Source organism: Bubalus kerabau, chromosome 1, assembly GCF_029407905.1.
Source record: "Bubalus kerabau isolate K-KA32 ecotype Philippines breed swamp buffalo chromosome 1, PCC_UOA_SB_1v2, whole genome shotgun sequence".
Lineage (NCBI taxonomy): Eukaryota > Metazoa > Chordata > Mammalia > Artiodactyla > Bovidae > Bubalus > Bubalus kerabau.
This window is the reverse complement of record NC_073624.1, coordinates 98,450,728-98,475,379: the sequence shown is the minus strand read 5'-3', so window position 1 is coordinate 98,475,379 and position 24,652 is coordinate 98,450,728. Positions and strand designations below refer to the sequence as shown.

General features: G+C 43.0%; 1 protein-coding gene across 2 annotated transcripts in view; it reads left to right on the top strand.

Moving 5' to 3' along the window:
* Positions 1-24,652, top strand: part of PLXNC1 (plexin C1) — a 332,800-nt gene that overhangs the window by 224,619 nt on the left and 83,529 nt on the right. For both annotated transcript variants that reach the window (XM_055585371.1, XM_055585362.1), the window contains exon 7: positions 15,987-16,101. In XM_055585371.1, coding sequence (XP_055441346.1) covers positions 15,987-16,101 — 115 coding nt within the window. The remainder of the gene's footprint in view (positions 1-15,986; positions 16,102-24,652) is intronic.

Sequence of the window (24,652 nt, the reverse complement as noted above, 5' to 3'; positions counted from 1 at the left end):
TTTCTGAAGAAAAGGAACACTAATTCAAAAAGATAAGTGCATTCCTATGTTCATTGCAGTGTTATTCACAATAGACAAGATGTGGAAGCCACCTAAGTATCCTTCGATAGATGAGTGGATAAAGAAGATGTGGTATATGTACACAATGGACTACTCGTCAGACATTTAAAAAAAGAAATCTTGCCATTCACAGCAACATGGATGGACCTAGAGGGTATTAAGCTAAGTGAAATAAGTCAGGCAGAGAAAGACAAATATTGGATGGATTTCACTTGTATGTGGAATCTAAAAAAACGTGAACAAAAATAGCAATGGAAACAGAGTCGTAGGTACAAACAGGTGGTTGCCCGAGAGGAGGGGGATGGGGAGATAGGTGAAATAGGTGAGGGAGATTAAGAGGTACAGACTTCCAGTGCAAAATAAATGAGTCATGGAGTGAAATGTACAGCTGGAGAATATATGGTAATAATTAATAATAATTATTAGTAGTAATTATAAAATGGAATAATGATTAATGATAATAATATGCTGATAACTTTGTATGGTGACAGATGGTACCTCGACTTGTCATGGTGACTGTTTTTTAATGTATAGAAATATCAAATCACTATATTGTGCACCTGGATCTAACAGTGTTATAGGTCTATTATACTTCAATTAAAAAAGACAACCACAGGTTCCGTGAAAATTAATCAATCAAAGAAAAGAAACCTAAACTTAAGGTCACAGAAGGCTTCCTGGAGGAAGGGATGTCTAAGCTGAGCCTGAAGTGTGAGCATCAGAGAACATCCGGGTAAAGAGAGAGGAGGTGGAGGAAACTGAGGGAACAGGCCATGCGAAGGCTGGGAGCTGGAGGAGCGCTTGGCCTGATGGGCAGTATGGAGCAAGGGTGTGGTCTGAGGAGTGTTAGTTAACGAGGATAGATGGGGTCGGGGAGAATGAGTCTTATAGCCGGTGTTAAAGATCTGAATTTTCCTGGAAAGGCTTTGGGAAGCCATTCCAGGGTTTCAATCAGAAGGCAGACTGGATCACTTGTGTGGTGTAGAACAAGCATTCTGGCACAAGACAGACTAGAGAGGACACCGCTGGAAACCCGCAGATCACTGAGAAGGTGGTTGTAAACCAGCAAGAGATTGGAGACTGAATTAGAGAGATGATCGTGGGGATGGAGAGAAGCAGGTGGATTTAAGAGCTGGCTGGAAGATAGAATTGACAGGACTTAGTGATTAATTGGATTCCTCCCTTGAGTCTGACACACTAAAGATAGGGCCATAAAATGAAAAATAAAATATCAAGGTGGCCACTGTTTTTCTGGAAGATGTATTCTTTCTCTTTTGATCTAAGTCCTCACAAAGAAAGCAATGATACCCAAGCCTACACTGGACGCCTACTGTGTCTCAGGCCTTGTACTTGGCTCTGGGTGGGAACCCAAAGGATGGGTACCTAAGTTAGATGGAGAAGGACTTCTGAGAGAGATGGAGCTGGGTCTCAGGTCCTGGGACTTTGCTGTTGAAATGATAGGGGAAAGAGTGCAAGTATCTGGCTCGGGTACCAGAGGGACCAAGGTATTATTGACTGAGCAGGAATTTAGAAAGACTAGCCAGTTTGGGATGCCCAGCAATGCAGGGGATGACTACCACACTGGAAGGAGGAGTCCAGCAGAGAAAGAAGAGTGCAGACCTGGAGTCAGTGTGTTCAGGATCGAATCCGGGCCCCTGTGTGACCTGCAAGTTTCTTATCTCTGTGCCAAATCTCCTCTTCTATAAAGTAGGGCTTCCCTGGTAGCTCAGCTGGTAAAGAATCCTCCTGCAATGCAGGAGACCCTGGTTGGATTCCTGGGTCTGGAAGATCCCCTGGAGAAGGGATAGGCTACCCACTCCAGTATCCTTGGGCTTCCCTGGTGGCTCAGCTGGTGAAGAATCTGCCTGCAATGCAAGAGTTCTGGGTTTGATCCATGGATTGGGAAGATCCCCTGGAGAAGGGAATTGCTACCCACTCCAGTATTCTGGCCTGGAGAATTCCATGGACTCTGCAGTCCATGGCATTGCAAAGAGTGGGGCATGACTGAGTGACTTTCATTTTCATAAAGCAGAGTAGTAACAGTACCTCTCTTGGAGGCTTGCTGAGAGAATTAGATGATGTGCATCAAGTCCTAGGCACAGTTCCTCTTTGTGGTAAGCACTGTAGTGATGTTAGCTATTATGATGGCAAAACCCCAGAGGAAGGAGCAGTTGGTTGTAACCAAGGTTGGGAAAGGCTTCAGAGAAGAGGTCACGTTAAAATTGGGTCTTGGGGGAGAGGAGAATATTGGGTCTTGAAGCCTGAGGAGAATTTCACCAAGGGTGGCGGGTGAGGGATAGTTCAGGCAGCAGAACCAGCACAATAAGGGTTTGATCTTTTCATTTTATTTTCCTTTTTGGCCGCACAGCCTGTGGGATCTTAGTTCCCCAACCAGGGCTCAAACCCATGGCCCCTGCAGTGGCAGCACAACTGGACCACAGGGCCAGTCCTGGCCATAGGAGATCTTTTGAGGGAAAGGGCCAACTGAATTATCTCACCCCAGCACTTCTCTGGAAGGAGGAAGTAGATGGGGAGGGGCCGGGAAGGAAAGGTTTCTGAATCTGGACTTTATTAGTTGGTTCTGGAAACTTAGAGAAGAGTTTTCAGCAGAGGACTGAAACAATCATATCTGTGTTTTTAAAAGACTATCGTGATGGCGTAGAAGAAGATGAAGTGCATTAAGCCAAGCATTAACCGTGCCACGCTTGCCACTCCTCCCATTTCTAGGGTCGCTGCCTTCCAGTATGTTTTATGAAGAGTGAGTTTACCTCCTGTCTCTTCCTGAGTCATCTACTTAGCAGCCCTTTCTCCAAACTTCACGTAGTACCCCACCACCTCCCAACACCGTCACGGGCTCCACGTGGGGTCCCAAGTCAGGTGACGGAACCGAGGCTGGGTGCTCTTCAGAAAACGTACATGTCAGAAAAGCCACACTCATCTTTATTGTCCTGTCCTGTCCCCCCTCTCCAGAGCATGTGTGCAGGGTGGGGACAAAGCACCCAGGCATGCTGATTTTAAAGTATCTGTAGACTCCCCTCACTTATTTGTAGGAGTGCAACACTTACTCGTATCCTTCTACACGTTCCTTCCACGGTGGCAATTGGAAGACTTCCAAGCAGCCCCTGGTGGCACTTTTTAGGTTTTCATCTGCTGGTTGGCTGATACATGACACTGTGAAAGAGGTCATTTCTCAACTTGGCATAACAACAGACTTTCTGAAAGGGTTGGGGTAACAGAAGGTGATTTGAACGCTGGTAAGAAAAACTAAAATCAGCCTGCTAAACATATTCATCCTCAACACCCCAGAGTAATAAGCAAAAAGAATTCAATGATTTGCTTATGGACGCACTCAGTTCCCTACATTGCTCTCCTGTCTTGAGGCCTTTCTTCCCTCCCTCTCCCAAGAGACACTGCTTTCTCAAGTCTCCCCTAAGCATCACCCGTAAGGCCTAGGAGCTGCTCTTGCCTGAGAATTCGACCAAGGTGACCCACGGTGCATAGTAACCATAGCCACATTCCTCTGAAGTTTGAGTTACTCTGGTTTGGTCTACCACTGTGAAAGGCAGCCACTCTGCAGCAGAGAAGGCCACTGGGGGCTTTTCAGTGGAGGAATCCATGCCCACTTCTCCTTCAGAATGCGGTTACCGTGCCCCTTCCCTAGGAAGCCTGCCTTGAGCCCAGGCCCAGCCAGGAGACAGGGTCCCCAGGCACGGAGGAGAATCTGCTTACTACACGTCAGATGCTATGCCCTGAATGTCCCCTGCATGTTCCATTTAGTCCTCCTGGTTAGGGTTAGGGTGAAGTAAGCACTTATTACAGTACCCACTTTTAAGATGAGAAAACAGCCTTAGGTTTTGGTATTCATTTCCTACTTCTGCTGTAGCAAATAACTACAACCTTGCTGGCATTAACAACATACACTTATTATCTTACAGATCTGGAGGTTGGAAGTCTGTAGAGGGTTTCACTGGGTTAAAACCAGAGTGTAGAAAGGACTGTGTTCCTTCTGGAGCCCATAGGAAGAATCCATTTCCTATCTTTTCAAGTTTCTGGAGGCACCTACGTTCCTTGGCTTGTGACCTCTTCTTGAATCTTCCAAGTCAGCTGTGTAGCCTCTTCAGACCTTTCTGGCTCTGAATTCTATTTCCATTATCACATCTCCCTCTTTGACTCTGACCCTCCCGCTTCCTCTTACGGGGACCCTTGAGATTACTTTAAGCTCACTCAGATAATCTAAGGTAATCTCCCCATTTTAAGATTCTTAATCACATCTTTGAAGTCCTTCTTGCCAAGTAAGGCAACACATTCACAACTTCAGGAGATTAAGACATAGATATCTTAGGGGTCATTGGTCTGCTTACTATAGCTTGTATAAGCAATAGAAACAGGATTCAAGTCTCGGCTTAGATCTAGGCTCTAACTCCCAAGCCAGTACCTTTACCTACCACCACAGTGAAAGGGAGGAGAAACCTAGAGACATTATCTCTCGTGGTGGTGGGGAGAAGGGAGAGCCTGCTCCAGATGGACCCACCATGGAAGACTGGTTACACATGGAACTCTGGGTCAACCTGAGTTATGGAAACCCTTCTACAGCTTGAGAGTTTAAGCATCCATGCATTTACTCAACAGATTTTGGGTTTTGTTTTTTTTTTTTTTGGCTGTGCTGGGTCTTCATTGCTGTTCATGGGCATTCTCCAGTTGCAGTGAGTGGGGACTACTCTCTAGTTTGGTACGAGGCCTTCCCGTTGCAGTGACTTCTCTTGTTGTGGAGCACAGGCTGTCAAGCACAGGCTCAGTAGTTTTGGCTCATGGGCTTAGTTGCTCCACAGCATGTGGGATCTTCCCGGACCAGGAATCAAACCCATGTCCCCATTGGTAGGTGGATTCTGCAGACTCTCAACCCCTGGACTTCCTGGGAAGTCCCACTTAACAGATCTTTATGGAGCACCTAGAGTGTGTCAGACACTGTTCTAAGCATCGAGCTTCTCTAGCGATGAACAGCTCAGTCCCATGTCTTTGCCCCGTGCAGGTTCTTCTAGAAATGTATTAGTTTCCTAAAGCTGTCATAACCAGGGGCACACAATCAGTGGCTTCAAACAGTGAAGATATATTCTCTCACAGTTCTGGAGGCTAGAAATCCAAAATCATGGTATCAGCAGGGCTATGATCTCTCTGAAACCTCAAGGGGAGAACACTTCCTCTCCTTTTCAAGCTTCTGGTGGCTTCCAGTGTGTCTTGGCTCGTGGCAGCTTTTCTCTAACCTCCATCCATCTTTACGTAGCCTTTTTTCCCTTCATGTGTCCAAATTGCCTTCTCCTTTCTCTTGTCAAGGCACTAGTCATTGAACATCCTAAATCCAGAATGATTTCATCTTGAGACCCTTAACTAATGACATCTGCAGAGGCGCTATTTCCAAATCAGGTCACATTCTGAGGTTCTGAGTGGACACGAATTAGGGGTGGAACATTACTGACCCAACTACATGAGGGAAGAGTGAAAATAAATAAGAACATGGCGTGTCAGATGTGATCACCCTTAGGAAGAAAAATAAAGCTGAGGAGGGGGTAGGGCTTGCCAGCCGGAGGCAGGGGAGGTTAGTTTCAACCAGAGGGTCCTGGGAAGCCTCACAGAGAAGAGGGCGGCTGAGCCAAGACCCAAAGGAGCGCACTCCACTTTGGGATGTCCCCTTTGGAGGCTGTGGCCAGGAAGTCAATTCACGACAGAAGATGGCTCCCAGTTCTGCATCCGTCCCCCCTTTCCTTCCAACCCAGGACGTGCCCTCGTGCTGAATTCTGTGCAGTGACACTCCTTTATGGTCCAGTGAGGCTCTAATGGCAGCGATCATGAGAATAATGGGATTTGGGGGCAGCCCCTCCTCCTCGTGTGAGGACCCCATTGTGCCGACTAATTGTGTAGAAGCAAGTAGGACAACTGTCTGTGGGGTGGAAGCAGTGGGGAGCAGAGAGGAATATGTTATTCGGGCCTCAGGGCATCACTGAATTACCCTGGCAGAAGCCGAACCCATGCATCTGGGTTACCAAGGAGGCTGAAAGGGATGTGGGGGCCTTCTCACACTGGAGGGGGGTCTTGGGTGGACCCGAGTCCCCTGGGTTCTTCATCATCTTTGTCAGCTGTTAGAAGAGCTGTGAATATTTCAAAGCAGAAGGTGGAGAGGGGATGAAACCATGAAGGCACCCAGCTCTTGGCACCTAGGCAGCTGACAGTGGCTGGCACTGAGGGAATGCTTACCATACTCGGAAGCCAGTTTTGTTTGGTCCAACTTCAGTCTCCAAACTACTTAGCCTCACATCTTTTTAATTGACGCTGTGTAGCTCGAGCAGGTACCATTAGGAACACCCTTTTTAGTAAATATATGTTTTAATGGAATAGATTTTTTTTTTTTGAAATGACCTTAGCAGGCACTTTCGTAAGTATGTATCGATTGGCTTTTAAAAATTCCTCAGATGTTTTCACTTGTCTTGGTGACCTGGTACTTTTCCTGTTCTCAACAACTCCACATTGAAACCAATGTTCCTGTCTTCATTGGAAGCCTTCCTGCCAGGCTTTGGTGTTTTTGCTCTTGGGTCCCAGTGAGGTTTTGTAGCATTTGGGCCCTTGTATCCCACTTAGGGAGATGGGACCATTTCTGAAGCACCCCGTGTGGGATTTGAGTTACTCTTAGGAAGATGGAGTTTTATTGCTGCCAGCTTTTTACTGATGGGGGAAACCGAGGTCCTGAGAAGCTGAAGAGTGTGCTTCCCATTACAGAACAAACGTGTGGGAGAGCAGCTTGGAACCCAGATCTTCCTGACTTGAGAGGCATCATTTCCCATCTTTGTTTCCAGGCTACCTATTCTTTACGAACGCCTCCCTTAAATTCTTCAGCTCAGGGTATGCCTTTGGAAATTAAAACACCAACTCTTAGTGCACTCATCAGCCACCAAAGAACCACATGGGGTGAAGGCCACAAATCCCTTTTTTGTGTGAGTGTTTCACATGTGCTGAATAGCTCCAAGTGTTAAGACAAAGGCCGGTTTTCCACCATGCCAGTGAACTGGCCAGCCCAGTGAACAAAAATCAGTGAAACAACTTCTGCTGGTATCGTGGAGACATAGCCAAGAATTTAGTCACTTGAACATTTAATTCTTAATCCAGTTCAGTGAACATGTGTTGAATGCCAGCCATGGGCCAGGTCCGGTACTAGGCCCTAGGGAGACAAAAATGAATAAGGCTCTACCCAGTGGAAGCTCACAGGTTCACGTGGGAAGCAGGCATCAGCCAATATGCCATGAAAAAATGCCCTGTTATTCAAGGCGTGGGGAGACCCCAGAGAACCATCGGGAGGAGGAGGAGGAGGAGGGTTATGATTAAGAACCTTCCAAGAAGCCATGAGCTGAGTCTGCCTCCTTACGTGGAAAGGGCAGGCTGATTGTTGATCTGATGTGTGTGAGCAACGCAAAGGGCAGACCAGTTACCCCTGTTGCCCAGATGCCTGTCACATCAGTATTATTTTGTATGTGTTTGGCTTATGTTGTTCAGACTTTTTACCTAAGTTCTGTTTCATTTGCCTATGTAATAAATATGGTAACAGCTACTAATATTTACTGAGGCATTATTGGAAGCCTCAGTTAAATAGATGGATGTTTCTGAAATAACTCTTTGATCTATGTTTTCGTAGGTGTATGTTAAGTAGATGTACATTTTGGTAACAATTCCATGAAATTGAAATGATTATTATCTGCGTTTTTGCAGCTGGGAAGCCTGAAACATAGAGAAGGTGTGATTTGCCCAACGTCACCCGCTTGTAATTGGCAGCTTCACCCACCACTTCTTCACTAAGTTCTAGCCTGGTCTGGTCTTTAATCAGTTCCTTGCAGAGACCAGACTTTAAGTGAGCTCAGGCTCTTGGCACTTGCTGTTCCTTCTGCCTAGGATGCTGTTCCTACTGCTCTTGATGTAGCTAAGTTGTCTTCATCTTTGAAATCTGAGCTGAAATGCCATATTTCTTTTTAATTTAAGTTTTTGGCCATGCTGCATAGCTTGCAGGATCTCAGTTCCCCAACCAGGAATTGAACCCAGGTCATGGCAATGAAAGGCTGGAATCGTAACCACTAGGCTACCAACGAACTCGAAATGCCATCTTTCTTGGCTAGCTTACCTAAAGTAGTTCCTCGCTGCTATATTTTTTTTAATTTCTGCTGAAAACTAGCCTTGATTTGAAACTATTTAAATTATTGTCTGCTTATTTGGTTTTGGTCCATGTGCCTCACCAGAATATAAGCTCATTAAGAGGGGAGCTTTAACTGGCTTAAACATCCATACATCCCCAGTGCTCGGTATTTGGTATCTGGGGGGCACTCAGACAATACTTAGAAGGAATCCTAGATGTGGCCTTAGGCCCTAGGGGTGCCAAGGTGAATAAGGCAGGCTCTTCCCTTAGGGATCTTACAGTGTGGTCGGAGAGACAGGCAGTCAGCAACCAGCGCATTGTGCTGTATGTATCAGAAGCATGTGTAAGGTGCCCATACGGACACAGCGGAGGGCATGACTGCTTTGCCTGGAGGCTGGGCAGACAGGGAGGAGGCGATTCTGAACTTGGAGCACCATTTCACCAATACTGCAGGCCCTCGGACATTCTGCACATGCCGAGAAGAGCCGGGCAGGTTTCCCTGCATGTGTTTATTAAGTAATTGCTCTTTGCAAGGTGCCATGTACTAAGTATTAGTGATGGATGTCTTTAGGAGCTTGTAAGTTAAATAGACTTATCAACCCACGATTGCCTGGGGATGAGTTTGGAAAAGAAGGAAGAGGCTCAATCATAGTATTGGGTACCACAATGAGTGTGGAAACGTGTGTTCTAGGCTCCAAGTCATGAAAGGGATGTAGGTAGAGGAGTTTGGTGTAAGTGGAAGGGTGCCGTTGAAGATTTTTTAGTAGGAAGCGGTGTAATCAGTTCTGGACTTGAGAATACCTAGGCATTGGTGTGGAGAGCTGACTAGAGGCAGGGAGGAGAGAGGCCAGTCAGAAGCCTGCTGCAGGAGCCCAGGTGACAGGTGATAGGTGAGGGCAGATTGTGGGAGACTGCATAGAGCAATGCTTGGAACGAATAGGTCATGATCAGCCGAGTATGCGAAATGAGAAAAAAGAGCCCCCAAAAAGCCTGAAGTTTTCCAATTTGATCTTCCATTTGGATTATTGCTCATTAACCAAGATTTAAGTGCTTCCCAGTGTGCATGGCTATGGCACCCCACTCCAGTACTCTTGCCTGGAAAATCCCATGGATGGAGGAGCCTGGTAGGCTGTAGTCCATGGGGTCGCTAAGAGTCGGACACGACTGAGCGACTTCCCTTTCACTTTTCACTTTCATGCATTGGAGAAGGAAATGGTAACCCACTCCAGTGCTCTTGCCTGGAGAATCCCAAGGACGGGGGAGCCTGGTGGGCTGCCGTCTATGGGGTCGCACAGAGTCGGACACGACTGAAGCGACTTAGCAGTAGCAGTAGCAGCAGCAGCAGTGTGCGTGGCTAGGACTTCTAATCCTTCAGTAAAAACATTAGAAGATGTGCATTATCCATTCCTATCTTTTAAGTTACAAAGTACACCGGAATATTGAAGGCTCTGAGAATTCCTGCAGTAGAGAAGATCATTTAATTTTATTTAACTAGTGTTTCCCAAATTTCTTAAGCCTCGTTTAATACTAACACCTAAAACAGCTTGAAGAACACACTTGGAGAATTGCTGAGAAATGGAATAAAACCTGTATTTTTCTCATAGGGCTCAGGCTCTGGGAGGATGTAGTTATTTTTATTTTGGCCTTTATGATGTTATTATCCTGGAAACCTTTGAAAATTTTGAGCTGTTTGGCACAGTCCTAAGAGTATGAACACCACTGCCAGACTGCTGAGGTTCATACCATGCCGTCTAATCTCTGCACCTCAGTTTCCTCATCATCGAAATGGAGCTGATAACAATAATACCTACTTCCTGAGGTAGCTATAGGATCAACAAGTCCCAGAAAGTCCTAGAAACAGCACCCAGCCCCTGGAAAGGGCTCCATAAACGAGGGCCCTGGTGAGGGGCAGTAGGGGGTAGGAGATGAGACATGGACTTGGAAACAGCACTCTCTGATTTGGTATCTCAACCCCTCTGCTTCCTAACTCTGTGACTCTGGGAAACAATATGGAGCCTTCTGCCTCCAGTTTTCCCCAGCTGTAAAAAGCCAGGGAATTTGTCGTACCTACTTCATAGTTTTGTGAAGAATAATGAATCAAATCATATGAAAGAACATCTCCTGGCATGTTAGATGTTTTCACTTAAAAAAAAAAATCTTCTAAATTGTTTCTGTTATTAGCATCATTTTCTTATGTAGGTTGGCTTTTCATCACTGGAGCTGAAATGCAGTTTTTCAGCTTTCCTGGCAAGTTATTTTGGTCTTGTATTTTGGCATCCCTCTTGGCTGACTCTGGAGGCCTAGAATTCAGAGTTGAGTTTGTCACAGTGACTTCTCATTCTCTTCTCTTCAGTTGAGATTGGTTTTTCCATCTCGTGGACTAACAACATTAATGAAAGTCCCTCGATTCTCGGGACCACCTGGTCCCTCCTCTGGGCTCCGTGCCCTTCTGAAAAAATGCAGACATCTGTTTCAAATCACTTAGCAGAAGACCTTGGGATGCTCTTGTAGCAAAATCTTCCCCCAGCCACAGACACAGTCTCCTGTTCTGTTTTTCCTTGTTAAAAGTTTTCTGATATTCTATCTGTAGAGAATCTTTGGAACAGATCACACCAACCTCCCATTCAAGCCAATTACCTGATATTTAGTTGTCCGTTTACTTCAGGGACTGTCTGCTCTTAGTGAACAATTAGATTAGAGGATGCTGATGAAATTCGAGTGGCAGGAAGTAGAAGTTACATTTCTGAGTTCAGAGTTTCTATTTCAAGGTTGAGTAAGTAGTAAATTCTTAGGGAGAGATTCTAGCCTAATAGAGTCAGATTTTCAAGGTCCCCCAGCCCGTCCCCTGGGCATTTCACCTGCCTGCATGCCTGGAAACTTCAGCTCATTTCTAGAGGTGGGTCTCCCAGTTCTTTATGTTGGCATGAAAACAATTAATAATTTAAGTCATCCCCATTAAAAAATAGAAATACTGTATAAATGCAACACTGTAATAATAAATTTAAAAGTCGATCCAGCTGGGCACTGTTCCCAGACTACCAGCCAAGCAGAAACACAAGTAAAGAAGAAAAACTGCTATATAATGCAAATGGATTCAATCTCATTGTTTTCTGCTACTCTTATATAGCAAATATATAGAATTGAAGTTACATTGCAAATAAATAGGTTTTGTGGGTTAAAACCTGGAGACTTAATCACTGTTTATAACATTATTTCTCTGGGGAGAAAAGTGTATTCTGTATTACAAACAGAGGGTTTGCAAGCCAATTTTTGTAATACAATAGACTTGTGAGTTGGGGGGCTTCCTGGAACCTTAACCTCTAATCAGGTGTTTTGTATTCAGGGCTAGTGATGGGTGAACATTCAAGGCCTCTCAGAACCCTGCTCTGTGTTTCCCTCCCAAATCCATGCTCCCCTCTTCATTCCGGAGGCTCTGTCTCACCTTCTCCATTCTATGCTCCTGGGGTCTTCATCTCTGTTGCCTTGTCCTGGCCCAGCCCCACCCTCCAGCCACTAATGGGGCCCAAGGAAGCCAGGAGGAACTCTAAATGTCATTATTTTTGTGCAGCTTATTAAATGGCAGTTAGGATCCTGGCGGGCTACAGTCCATGGGATTGCAAAGAGTCAGACATGACTGACATGTTGTAACACATAGGGCTTACAGATGACCATGCAGCTGAGTGGCCAAGTGTGTGGCTCTGAAAGCAGACTTCAGACACTTGAAGCTGGGAAAGCTTGGCACATTGTAAACACCTCTCTGAGCCTCCATTTCATCCCTATAGAGCAACATGGTTTTGAGGACTAATGTGTATGCATGCTCAGTCTTGTCTGACTCTTTGTGACCCCTGGCTCCTCCTGTAGCCCTCCAGGCTCCTCTGTCCATGGAAATGTCCAGGCAAGAATACTGGAGCTGGGTACCATTCCTCCTCCAGGGGATCTCCCCAACCCAGAGATTGAACCTGCGTCTTCTGCCTCTCCTGCATTGGCAGGTGGATTCTTTACCACTGAGCCACCTGGGAAGCCTGTGAGGACTAACAGGGGAGGAGTGACCATCAACACTCAACGGTGGCAGTTACCCCACGTAGATACCTGGTAGGGTGGTGACTGAGGGACATCAGGGTTTGTTTGGAAAGATTTCCACAAACTCAGGAAGCAAACACACTGTCGGCAGATACTTTCTGAATTTGAAACAGCAAACTTAGACAAGTGTCTGGAATCTCCCTGTTCATGAGTTTTGAACAAACTAAGAGTTAAGGGCAAGGGAGGGGTGGTCCACATACGTATATAGTTGAGTAACAATCTCTAACTCTTAATATTTTGAACAGATTAAGCTCTATAGTAGATACTATGAACAAGCCTTCTTAAGTAGTTTAATTCACTAAATTGAATTCATGGTCCTTTCACCTAGCAAAAGGTTTGTTTTTTTTTTTAATTAACTTTTGGTTTATGGGCTTTTTTTTTTTTCCTTCAGGCAGTTTTTTTTTTTTTTTTCCCATTAATGCCAATTCTATTAATTTGCGAGTAGGCTAGTGTCTGCATATTGGCCTTATTTTGTAGGCATGAAATCTAGCTAGACGTAAGGGCCAGAAAAATATTAATTGGGAGTCCTAGAACTTTGGGAAAGACCCTTGGAAAGCGGGGCAACAGCATAAGATAAGAAAAGCAAATACATGTCTGCCTTTTTTTTTTTTTTTCCCCTAGAATATGCTCATTCAAATTTGAATCCCATTTTCTTCCTATCTTTCCTCCTATCTGAAGAAATTATCATGAAGTCAGTTAAGAAATCGGCCTATCTGAGGTTGCTTCACTGAGAATCAGCCTTGCTGAGACCTGAGCCTGAAAATGAGATTTTAATTGTATTTGGGCAAAGGCTTAAGTGTCTATGCACTTGACCATTGCTTTTGTGGATGTGTAGGAACAAAAGTGATGACTTTCAAAAGGGACCATTTTGGTTTTGTTTACTAAAACGTGGGAGCTCTGAGGTCTGTTCCCCCTCGGAGAAAGTTTGTGTGGGTAACGTGGTGTCATGAAGATTTTATCATCTGCAATATTGAAGAAGTAATAAGATCTTGTTGTTGGTTGACCATCTGGTTATACGTTCTTGGCGTTACGGTGTGCTTTTTAATTTTTATTTTTCAGCTGGCGAGAAAGAAGGCATGAGATCTCAAAGGTGTTTTATAAACCAGGAATTTATATTTAGTTGCTTAACATGGTTAAATTTTGTTTTCGCCTTATACAAAATAAGAAGTGAAAGGTCTATTACATATATACATATATATATATGTTTCAGTGTTAAGTCGCTTCAGTCCTGTCTGACTCTTTGCAACAACATAGACTGTAGCCTGCCAGGCTCCGCTGTCCATGGGATTCTCCAGGCAAGAAGACTGAAGAGGGTTGCCATGCCCTCCTCCAGGGGATTTTCCTGACCCAGGGATCAAACACATGTCTCTTATGTCTCCTGCGTTGGCAGGCAGATTCTTTACCACTAGCACCACCTGGGAAGCCTATATATGTATATATAAACATATTTTTGTTTTTTTTCCCAAAAGATAAACTGAAAACCTTAGTTTCTAATCTGTCCCCTCTCTGGCCCCCAATTCAAACTTTTAGCTTATATTAAAAGTAGTCTCTTTGCTATAAGTACAAGTCAGACATAAACTAAGGAAACTCTAGAAAGAAATCTCACCTACAGAAAGGACCTACAGAGATTTCATATTTCATTCATTCATTCAAAAATGTTGGTTGAAACCCTAGTATTTGCATATCATGCTGTCAGACATGGAAAGATCTGCAGAAGAAATATTAAAGACATTCTTCCTTCTTTTGAGGAGCTTACAGCTTACTGGGGGGCATGCCATAGTCACGTAAAACAGTTAAGTTGTAATTCAAGGCAGCATATGATTAAATACCAAAATCTGTGGTTCCAACAAGAAATGCCATAGGAGTTCAGAAAAGGGAGTGATAATTCAGTGGCACTACTGTTTTCTGCCTACAAATTGGCAAATTGTAGCACTATTTGTATGAAATATTTTACACTTGTTTTTTTGGCAGCCTTAGGCCTTGACTCCCAGGCAGTATTAAAAGCCTACAAAAACATTTGTACTCCCCTCTCTTTAGAACTTGCTTTTTTTTTTGGCCTCCTTTTAGACAGAGGAACTGCCTTATACAAGCTGGAATGCCCCTGCGAGAGAGGCAGGTCGTTTTTGACAGTCATCATCGCTTTCTAGCCTTGTCCTTCTGTCTGTTTCAATCCGGCAGTATGTGTCCCTCCGTTGAAAACTCTCCCTGACATTGAGAGGAGGTTTAATTTGAACTTAATGTCCGTGACGGACGAGCTAGCCATCAAGGGTCAGATAAATTTATGACTGTGGAGAACTGCTGATGAAAATCCCCGTGGCCCTGATGCTGGAGAAGCAGCCGACACAGGTGGAGGAGAGCTTGGACACAGATGTGCTGCCTGGAAGCAGGGTTCCCCGAGACGGGAGAATATGATGACACGCTGAAAGATTGCACTTGGGGGTGATGTCTAATGAAACTCACTGGCTTCCTGTTCTATTTCTGTCATATTCAAATTAGCGCAGCGCTCAAAGATGAAGCTGTGAGGCCTAAATTTATTCTTAAGAATTTTTAAAAAAAAAAGAGAAGAAGAAAAAGAAATAAAATGCTTGTCAAATACACTGTTTGGGACCACACTTGTCTCCACTCACTTCCTTTCAGGGACTCCCCAGAGTTGAATGAGGTTATTATCTAGTTGCTTTCAATCTCATGTGAATCATGAATTTTCAGTTTCTTTTAAAACTTACTGGTTCTCCTCCACTGCTTCGTTTTAACCTTGGACCTTGAGACGGCAGAGGTAACAGAGGTTTTGTTCTTTCCTTGATATCATTCAGTAGAAGGTCTGTGGAGTCCAACACCATTTGGAACCCAAGTGACCTTTGGCATTCATTCTTCTTGTTGAGTTGGCCACCCTGCCGGCGAGGCAGGAGTTCCCAAGTTCGCATGACCTAGAGTGACTGGACCAGGCATAGGCGAAGCGGTGATTTCACCTTCAGCTTATGATGGTGTTTATCAAAGTAGCTGGCCGTGACCACAGCTGCAGATTTCTTTGGGGACATCCTCTGGGCTGGCTGACTTGGGGAGGTGGCCCTGGCAAATGTTTCACCCAATATCTTTTGATGTGAGTTGGTATCTGTCTAAATAAATGTTATGTAGCAGATGGTTCTGGAATGTCTTATCAAATTCTTGGGAAGACTCTGCCCTTGCAATATGTTTATTTGATTATCATACTGCAAAGCACAACAATGGTTGCTTCTTTTTTTTTTTAAACAACAGCAAAAGTTACACAATAGGTTGAAATTCTGGAAATGAATGGCAAAGCTAAAACGTTTTCGACGTGTAAACCTTTTTTTGGGCTGTTCTACGCTAGGTTTTTCTAGAAGGTAGTGCTTTAATTTTAGAATCCAGGAGAGGATGTGTTTTGGATGTATTTGCAATGTCATCTTGAGAGATGGCTCAGGAGTCTAAGTTCAACATGTCCACATTTGTTCTCAGCTCTGAGACATGATGGAAAAAATGCTTTGCTGGTTTCTTGTTGCTTTTCATGGTTTTAGCATCATGTTCTTATTCTCACTCGAAATCAATAATCCTCACACAAAGTCTGGCATTTTGTACTGAAGCCAAGTATGAGAAAGTTTTAATGATGCATGTTTGGGGTTGCTGTTTTGCTGCCCCCTCCCTTTTTGTTTTTTTTTGATAGGTGTACTTTTAAAGAAGATTGTGAGCATTTAAATAATTCAGAAAACTGGCTGGATATTTTATCTGGAGCTAAAAAGTGCCCTCAAATTCACCTATTTCGAAGCAGTAAAGATAAGGTAAGAGGAAAGATTTTTAATTTGTCTCTATTGTCTCATTTTAGTCAACGGATGCCAACTTCCTTCTGTGTGTAAATTACCTATTAATGATCAAATAAGCTTAGTTCTGAGAATTCACTCAGTTAACTGACACTGCTGCTACTGCTGCTGCTAAGTCGCTTCAGTTGTGTCCGACTCTGTGGGACCCCATAGACGGCAGCCCACCAGGCTCCCCCGTCCTTGGGATTCTCCAGGCAAGAACACTGGAGTGGGTTACCATTTCCTTCTCCAATGCATGAAAGTGAAAAGTGAAAGTGAAGTCGCTCAGTTGTGTCCGACTCTTCGCGATCCCATGGACTGCAACCCATCAGACTCCTCCATCCGTGGGATTTTCCAAGCAAGAGTACTGGAGTGGGGTGCCATCACCTTCTCCGAACTGATACTGTGTGAACACCAATTCCTGTACATTCTGCAAAGTGACAGGGAGATAGCAGAGAATGAGACACGTCATGAACCTGCCCTCATGGAGTTTGTCATCTTGTGTCCCTGAAGATGACTTTCAGTTGTTGAAATTAAGGAAAAAATGGACTAATGTCATTGAAAAACATTGATTTAAAAAAGAAGGAAAAAAAAGTTCAGATTCATGGTCAACAAGAGTCCTTAAGTGCAACTTAAGGACTGAATTTTATTTTGTTTTTTAGTTCCTTTTCTTGATGTGTTCAGGTTTTTGACACTGTCTTACGTGCATGCCTTCAGGTGATATTGAGAGGGAGAGAAAGCAATATGGGCAGTGAATATTGCAAGGGGGGGCGGTCCCTTGAAAAGTGCATGGGCTCGCGCTGCGGCAGTACTATACTGCCTTTGGCAACACATCAGCCCTGTCATTGGATGAGAGAAATGAAGCAGTGTGAGCACATTCATGCATTTTCAGATTCACATACCAGCCTCGCCCCATGGGAAAATGGAATTCCTGCCTTGCAATCTCAGTGGCTGTAAGGAGACATTTTCTCCCTAATTACAGCTCTTGTATTATGAATAACTATACAGAATCACCATCAGCAGCCAGTTGACCCGTCTGCTGAGCTCACTCTGTTTTATTTGAATGCCATATTAACAAGGAGATGGGCCACTTTCTCTTTCCCCTTACACTTTGCCATTTCAAATAGCAAGAACCGTACCACTTAAGATGATTTAACATTTAATAAAAGAGAGCCAGAGCATTTAATGAGTGATAAATAATAAAAGAATCAAGCTTTCAAGTCATAACTGATCAGAACTCGTGGATTTCAACTTATTTGGCTGTTGTTCCTTTCTATCGCCCTCCTGAGGGCGAGGGTATGGAGGATGGGTTGGGGGCGGGTGCCCTCCCAAAAAAACCCTTCAAAGCTTTCATCCAAACCTCCACCAGACCTGCACTAGTGTGAGCAGTTTCTGTGGAAAAAGATGCTTAGGTATCTAAGTATAGGTATGGCCAAATTTTTATTTCTGTTATCAGTCTGAAAAATAGCTGACTTTAGTGCTGATAGAGACTGCTAGAAAATACCATGATCATTGAATATACCCAGGACTCTGATAAGGGGTTATGATTACACATGGCTTTTTTTCTTTTATCGTTTTGAAAATGTTAAGGGGAGTACTTAAGTGCAGTGAGGGAAAGCAAGCTGCTCATTGACTAAAAAGAGCTGCTTACTCAGTTTGCTTACCCATCTTTGGGTTCACCAGCATAAATTAATCACCATTCGCATGGTCTGGAACATGTTTACCACCCAGAGAACCACTGGTAATTTCTTCCCCACCTTGAGTCCCAGTGTGGTTTACCCTAATCCCTCTAGAGTCTTCCCACGCAACCGTTACCTCGCTTTCTCCAGCTCACCACCGCTCTCAAGGTAAAGGAGATAAGACTTTAGCAATCTGAGTAAAGCTTTTCTTTGAAGCCAACTTTGGGCTGATTATTTTAGTGACATTGATAAGATGTCTGTCTTTAGCTCTTGGTCATATTATTTCAAAATATTTCCTGTCTTTATGGTTAACTGTGGCTTGCTGAGAGTCTCAGATCCTTGGTTATTTAAGTAATTTCTTCTCCAGTTCCAGCTATCATAATAACTTGGTTTAAAGAGCATTTGCTCACTGCAAATAACATTCTAGCAACTTTCTTGGTAAAAAAAAAAAAAAAAGATGCATGTAATACAGAGCCTCTTGTTTACACAAGACAGTTAGAAGGTAGTATATTCTCATCCTTGTTATGAAATTGGCATTAAAAAGAGAGAAGTAGAGCAATTCTAATTGCCTTGGAGGAATATTATGAGATTTTGTTGAATAAAAATATCAAGATGCAGAAAAGTACATATAGCATGGTCTTATATTGATCCAAAAATGTCCCTCTATATGTTTATGTCTATGTCTCTATATGATTATTTGAGCATGGAGAAAAACGTGAGAGAATTCATACTAGGTTGTAAACATAGACTCCCATGATGAAATAATTCGTGTGGTGGAGGAAAGGTCAGAGATAGACTTAAAAAAGAGAGACAACTGAAATCCTCATATACACAGACACACACAAAAAGTGATGCGTGGCACCCCACTTTTACATTATGTAAAATTATATGTTTGGATGTGAGAGGTGGACAATAAAAAAGGCTGAGTGCCAAAGAATTGATGCCTTCGAATTGTGGTGTTGAAGAAGACTCTTGGGAGTCCCTTGGACTGAAGGAGATCAAACCCATCAATCTTAAAGGAAATCAACCCTGAATATTCATTGCAAGGACTGTTGCTGAAGCTGAAGCTCCAATACTTTGGCCACCTGATGTGAAGAACTGACTCACTGGAAAAGACCCTGGGAAAGATTGAAGGCAGGAGGAGAAGGGGACGACAGAGGATGAGGTGATTGGATGGCATCACTGACTCAATGGACATGAGTTTGGGCAAACTCTGGGATAGTGAAAGACAAGGGAAGCCTGGCGTGCCGCAGTTCATGGGGTCACAGAGAGTCAGACATGACTGAGCGACTGAACAACAATGCCTATAAAGAGATTGTTAACAGGAAAAATGGTTTATACTAATAAAAAGAGAAAAGATGTAGGAATAAAAGTATTTCCCACAAATAGCATGGTTCCTAAAAGAGAAAACAGAAACATTCTTTTACAAATCAGAGCAGAAACATGGAATTCTGTCACTGAGACAACCAATGTTGTTTTTAAAGTTGTGTCCCATGCACTAATGCAAGAAACAAGTGTTAATAATAGAAATAATTATTGGAATAGAATAGACAAAAATATTATTTGCTCATCTTAAGTGAGTGTATTGATATATCTGTTATATCTAAATATATTAGCTTTTAAAACTATTCAAATTAATAAAGGTCAAATAAAGTGCTAATGTTCAGTAAATGTTCAAGTATCAGTAACCTTATGACATATAAGACAAACTGTTAACACATTAATAAAAGATCCCATTCATTAAAACCAATGGAAATACTCAGGCTCAAACCTGCAGAGGCATGTACATTGTGCTTTAAAATACTTTTTACTGGGAGATACATGTTGAAGCCTCCTATCAAAACAGTGATTTTCACCATGCAACAGTTTTTCTTAGTGAGGCAGTAGTCTATTGAGGCTAATTATAATTCATAATAAGGAAATCTTATCAATTAAAAGTGTAAATAAATATAAAAACAAAAACAGGTATTTTATTGAAAGATATGAAAAGCATGTTAGATATATCCAGACATATACTATGTTTCTTGGTGGGACAATATCATAAAAATGTCACTAGTTCCTCAATCTGTTGTCTAGATTTCATGTCATCCCAGTAAAAATTTAAATGGTTTTTGTCTTAAAAGTGAAGTCATTTAGTCATGTCAGACTCTTTGCAACCCATGGACTATAGCCTGCCAGGCTCCTTCGTCCATGGACTTTTCCAGGCAAGGATACCGGAGTGGGTTGCCATTTCCTTCTCCATGGGATCTTCACAACCCAAAGATCGATCCCGGGTCTCCTGCACTGCAGGCAGACTCTTTACCATCTGAGCCACCAGGGAAACCCTAAAATTAATGTATAAAATTCATCTGAAATACTAATGTGAATTGGTCAAGAATATCCAAGATATATATTGAAAAAAAGAAAATTACTTAAGCAGGTCCATTTCTATATGATTATAAACACATCAGTTCAGTTCAGTTCAGTTCAGTCACTCAGTCGTGTCTGACTCTTTGCGACCCCATGAATCGCAGCACGCCAGGCCTCCCTGTCCATCACCATCTCCCAGAGTTCACTCAAATTCAAGTCCATCGAGTAGGTGATGCCATCCAGCCATCTCATCCTCTGTCATCCCCTTCTCCTCCTGCCCCCAATCCCTCCCAGCATCAGTCTTTTCCAGTGAGTCAACTCTTCGCATGAGGTGGCCAAAGTACTGGAGTTTCAGCTTTAACATCATTCCTTCCAAAGAACACCCAGGGCTGATCTCCTTTAGAATGGACTGGTTGGATCTCCTTGCAGTCCAAGGGACTCTCAAGAGTCTTCTCCAACACCACAGTTCAAAAGCATCAATTCTTCGGCGCTCAGCTTCCTTCACAGTCCAACTCTCACATCCATACATGACCACTGGAAAAACCATAGCTTTGACTAGACGGACCTTTGTTGGCAAAGTATATAGTGGCAATAATTTAGCCCATGACTCTTGTTTAAAAATAAGAATATAGGGACTTCCCTGGCAGTCTAATGGTTGACTCCATGCTCCCAATGCAGGGAGCGTGGGTTTGATCCCAATGGGTTGGGGAACTAAGATCCCACATGCCTTGTGGTGCAGCCTGCTGCTGCTGCTGCTAAGTCACTTCAGTCGTGTCCGACTCTGTGCGACCCCATAGATGGCAGCCCACCAGGCTCCCCCATCCCTGGGATTCTCCAGGCAAGAATACTGGAGTGGGTTGCCATTTCCTTCTCCAATGCATGAAAGTGAAAAGTCAAAGTGAAGTCACTCAGTCGTGTCTGACTCCCAGCGATCCCATGGACTGCAGCCTACCAGACTCCTCCGTCCATGGGATTTTCCAGGCAAGAGTACTGGAGTGGGGTGCCATTGCCTTCTCCAGTGGTGCTGCCTAAAAACATAAATAAAAAATAGGAATATAGATTCATGGAATAGGCTACAAAGCTCAGAAATAGATGTAAAAAATTTAAAGATTGTTTATCACGAATTAAGAGGAAACAGAAGAATAATTTCATAAAAAGTTGCTGAAATAACTGGCTTACAATACGGAAATGTAATTTAATTCACGTTTTTTACATGAAATATAAATTTTAGGCTAATTAAGAAATTCATCTAAAAACCTAACACAGAAAATAATTGAGCGTCAGATAATTTGGAAGTATAATTTTCTTGGCTCTGAAACAATATATCATGTAATAGCAAGAGAAAAATATTCATATACTTGACTTTAAAAAAAAACTATACCACAAAAAATAAGTGATGACTAAAGCTCATGCTTCAGGAAAAACATTTGCAACAGGCAAAATATTAGCTGCAAGATACGAAAGCTAGGAGAAAATGAAAAAAATATACCGACACCAAAAAATAAGCAGGCAAAGTGTATATTCTCACAAGAGGAGGTTTAGAGAGTTAGATATAGATATGGAAATATGTTCAGCTTCACCAGTTATCAAATAAATACAAATTAAAGTGAAAATAAGGTTTGCTGACACCTGGTGATGGCGATACCAATTAACACAACCTTTTTAGAAAGCAATTTGACAGTAATATTTCAATAGTCATAAGTATATTCATTCTATTTGAAGCACTACTTCCAGGCTTAGACTTCTGGAGAAGTAATTTGAAAAAAGAAAAATCATTTGCATATGGATGTTATTGTTGTGACATGTATAGACTTAGAAACTTGGAAATACCAAACTTTGGCAATAAGAGGTAAGGTTAAGCAAAATAAGGTCTGTTGATAGAATGATAGAATGTTATGTGACAAGAATTTCCTTGGCCCCATGGACATTACGAGCTAATTGACACTCAAACTTTGTATCTCATCTGACTTTTTGAGTCTTCATTCCCACTTTATCCAGCTTAATTCAAGAGTTATTACCTGGTAAGCATTCCCACTTTGGGTTCCTTAATCCAAGGCATCAGCTTTTTAACCATTCTTGCATGGAACCTAAGAAAGTGCAAGTGTTAGTCACTCAGTCATGTCTGACTCTTTGTGACCCCATGGACGGTAGCTCACCAGACTCCTCTGTCCATAGAACTCTCCAGGCAAGAATACTGAAGTGGGTAGCCATTCCCTTCTCCAGGGGATCTTCCCAACCCAAGAATCGAACCCAGGTCTCCCACATTGCAGGTAACATCTGAGCCACAAAAGAATCCTAAAGTCACATTAAAATACCTTCAACTCCTTGACTATCCCCTTCTCCCACTGCACTTGAAAAAAAAAAAAAAAAAAAAACTGTCTCCTATTTTCATATCAATGTCAACTTCTGCCCCATTGTTCCCCTGAAACTAAACTCCACAGAGGTATTCCAGCAGACACCGTCAGTCCTCATCTTAATTTGACCGTTTGGTTGCATTCATGAAACTCTTCCATTGCCTTCCATGGCACACACTCTCCATAGTCTCTTCCTTCTTTCTTGACTATGCCTCAGCCTCCTGTGCTGGCTCCTTCCCTCCCTGACTATAACTATTGGAGTTGGTTCAGCCCCAGTTTTGGCTCTTCCTCTAGCTGACTCTACTTTGTCCACAATCTTGTCCACTCCTATGGCTTAATATGCCATCATAGTCCATGTCTCCTTTATCTCCTGTCCAGATTGCCTCTGAGCTCCAGACTCATCTCTTCTTAATTATCACACAAGTTCACTTTACTGAACACAAGCAAAGTTGAAGTCTTGACTTTTCCATTCAAAGTCTGCCTCCTGCTCCATGTGTCCCATTGCAACATACGCTACCTCTGAACATTCATTACCTCACCAAATCCTCCACAACCAGATACCCCACTTCCAGTCCTGGCCCATTATACCTTTAAATGGTATCTTGGAGCTGTCAGTTCTTTGCATTTCTGCTGTACCATCTTAGCCCAGGCTTCTAGCATCTCTTGCTCTCTCTTTTTAAAGTTTTAGTTGGAGGATAATTACTTTACAATGTTGAGTTTGTTTTTGCTGTACAGCAGCGTGACTCGGCTGTAAGTATACATATATCCCCTCTCTCTTGAGCCTCCCTCCCACCCCTTCATCCAACTCATCTAGGTCATCACAGAACACCAAGCTGAGTTCCCCATATTTTTCAGCTGCTTTCCACTAGCTCTATTTTACCACATGGTAGTGTAAATCTGTCAATGCTATTCTCTCAATTTGCCCACTCTCTCCTTCCCCCGCTGTGTCTACAAGTCCATGCTCTATATCTGCATATCTATTCCTGCCCTGCAAATAGGCTCATCAGTTCCATTTTTCTAGATTCCATATATATGCATTAATATATTTGTTTTTCTCTTTCTGACTGACTTCACTGTGTATAATAGGCTCTACGTTCATCCCCCTCACTACAACTGACTCAAATGCATTCCTTTTTATGGCTGAGTAATATTCCATTGTATATATGTACCACAACTTCTTTATCCATTCATCTGTTGACATAGAGGTTGCTTCCATGACCTGGCTATTGTAAATAGTGCTGCAATGAACACTGGGTTACACGTGTCTTTTTGAAATACAGTTTTCTTATGGTATATGCCCAGTAGCTGTGTTGCTGGGTCATATGGTAGTCTTATTTGTAGTTTTTTAAGGAATCTCCATACTGTTCTCCATGGTGGCTGTATCCGTTTGCATTCCCACCAACAGCGATCTCAATCCTGTGTGGCCTTCCAGTTTTAGTCTAGTGAATTTTTCCACGCTTCTGCTAGACTGTAAGCTCTTTGAGGGTAAGGACTGTAGCTGCTTGCTTCACTGAAGTAGTGAATACCTTGTGTAGCACATGGCACATCTTTAAAGTTTAATAAATGTTTATGAAATAAATTGAATCCCATGGATAGAGGAGCCTGGTAGGCTACAGTCTATGGGGTCACAAAGAGTCAGAAACGACTGAAAGACTTCACTTCACTATGAAATAAATTAATGCAATGATTACAGTTATGTAAATGCTGCGCATATGAGGACTGAAGGCAATGTGGAAAATTTAAAGGAGCTACTGAAAATAGGACTTTAACAAACTTTCTGATACTTTTGTTATCATGTTTGACCAATGAATTCCATTTAAGACATACTTGTGGACAGGGTAACAGGTCATAATGGTCGTATGCTGAGATGTGCAGTGCAGGGAGAAATACAAGGGTGAAACATGAGTGAGGCTTCAGCCAGGTATTGAAGATGAGCTGGTGGGGATGGTTGGGGGCTCAGTGCTATGTTCAGGCCCCCTGGAGATGGGTGGACTTCAGTTCAGTGGAAGTTGGACTGTAAGAACTTGTGTTCTTCCAGCATGATTCTGTGGCTCAGAAACAACTTTTTTAAAGTAAAAAGATAGGGATGCAACCCCAGAGCAAAATAGAGAGAGCTTATCCAAGGATGAGAGACAGTGGATTCTTAGCTGG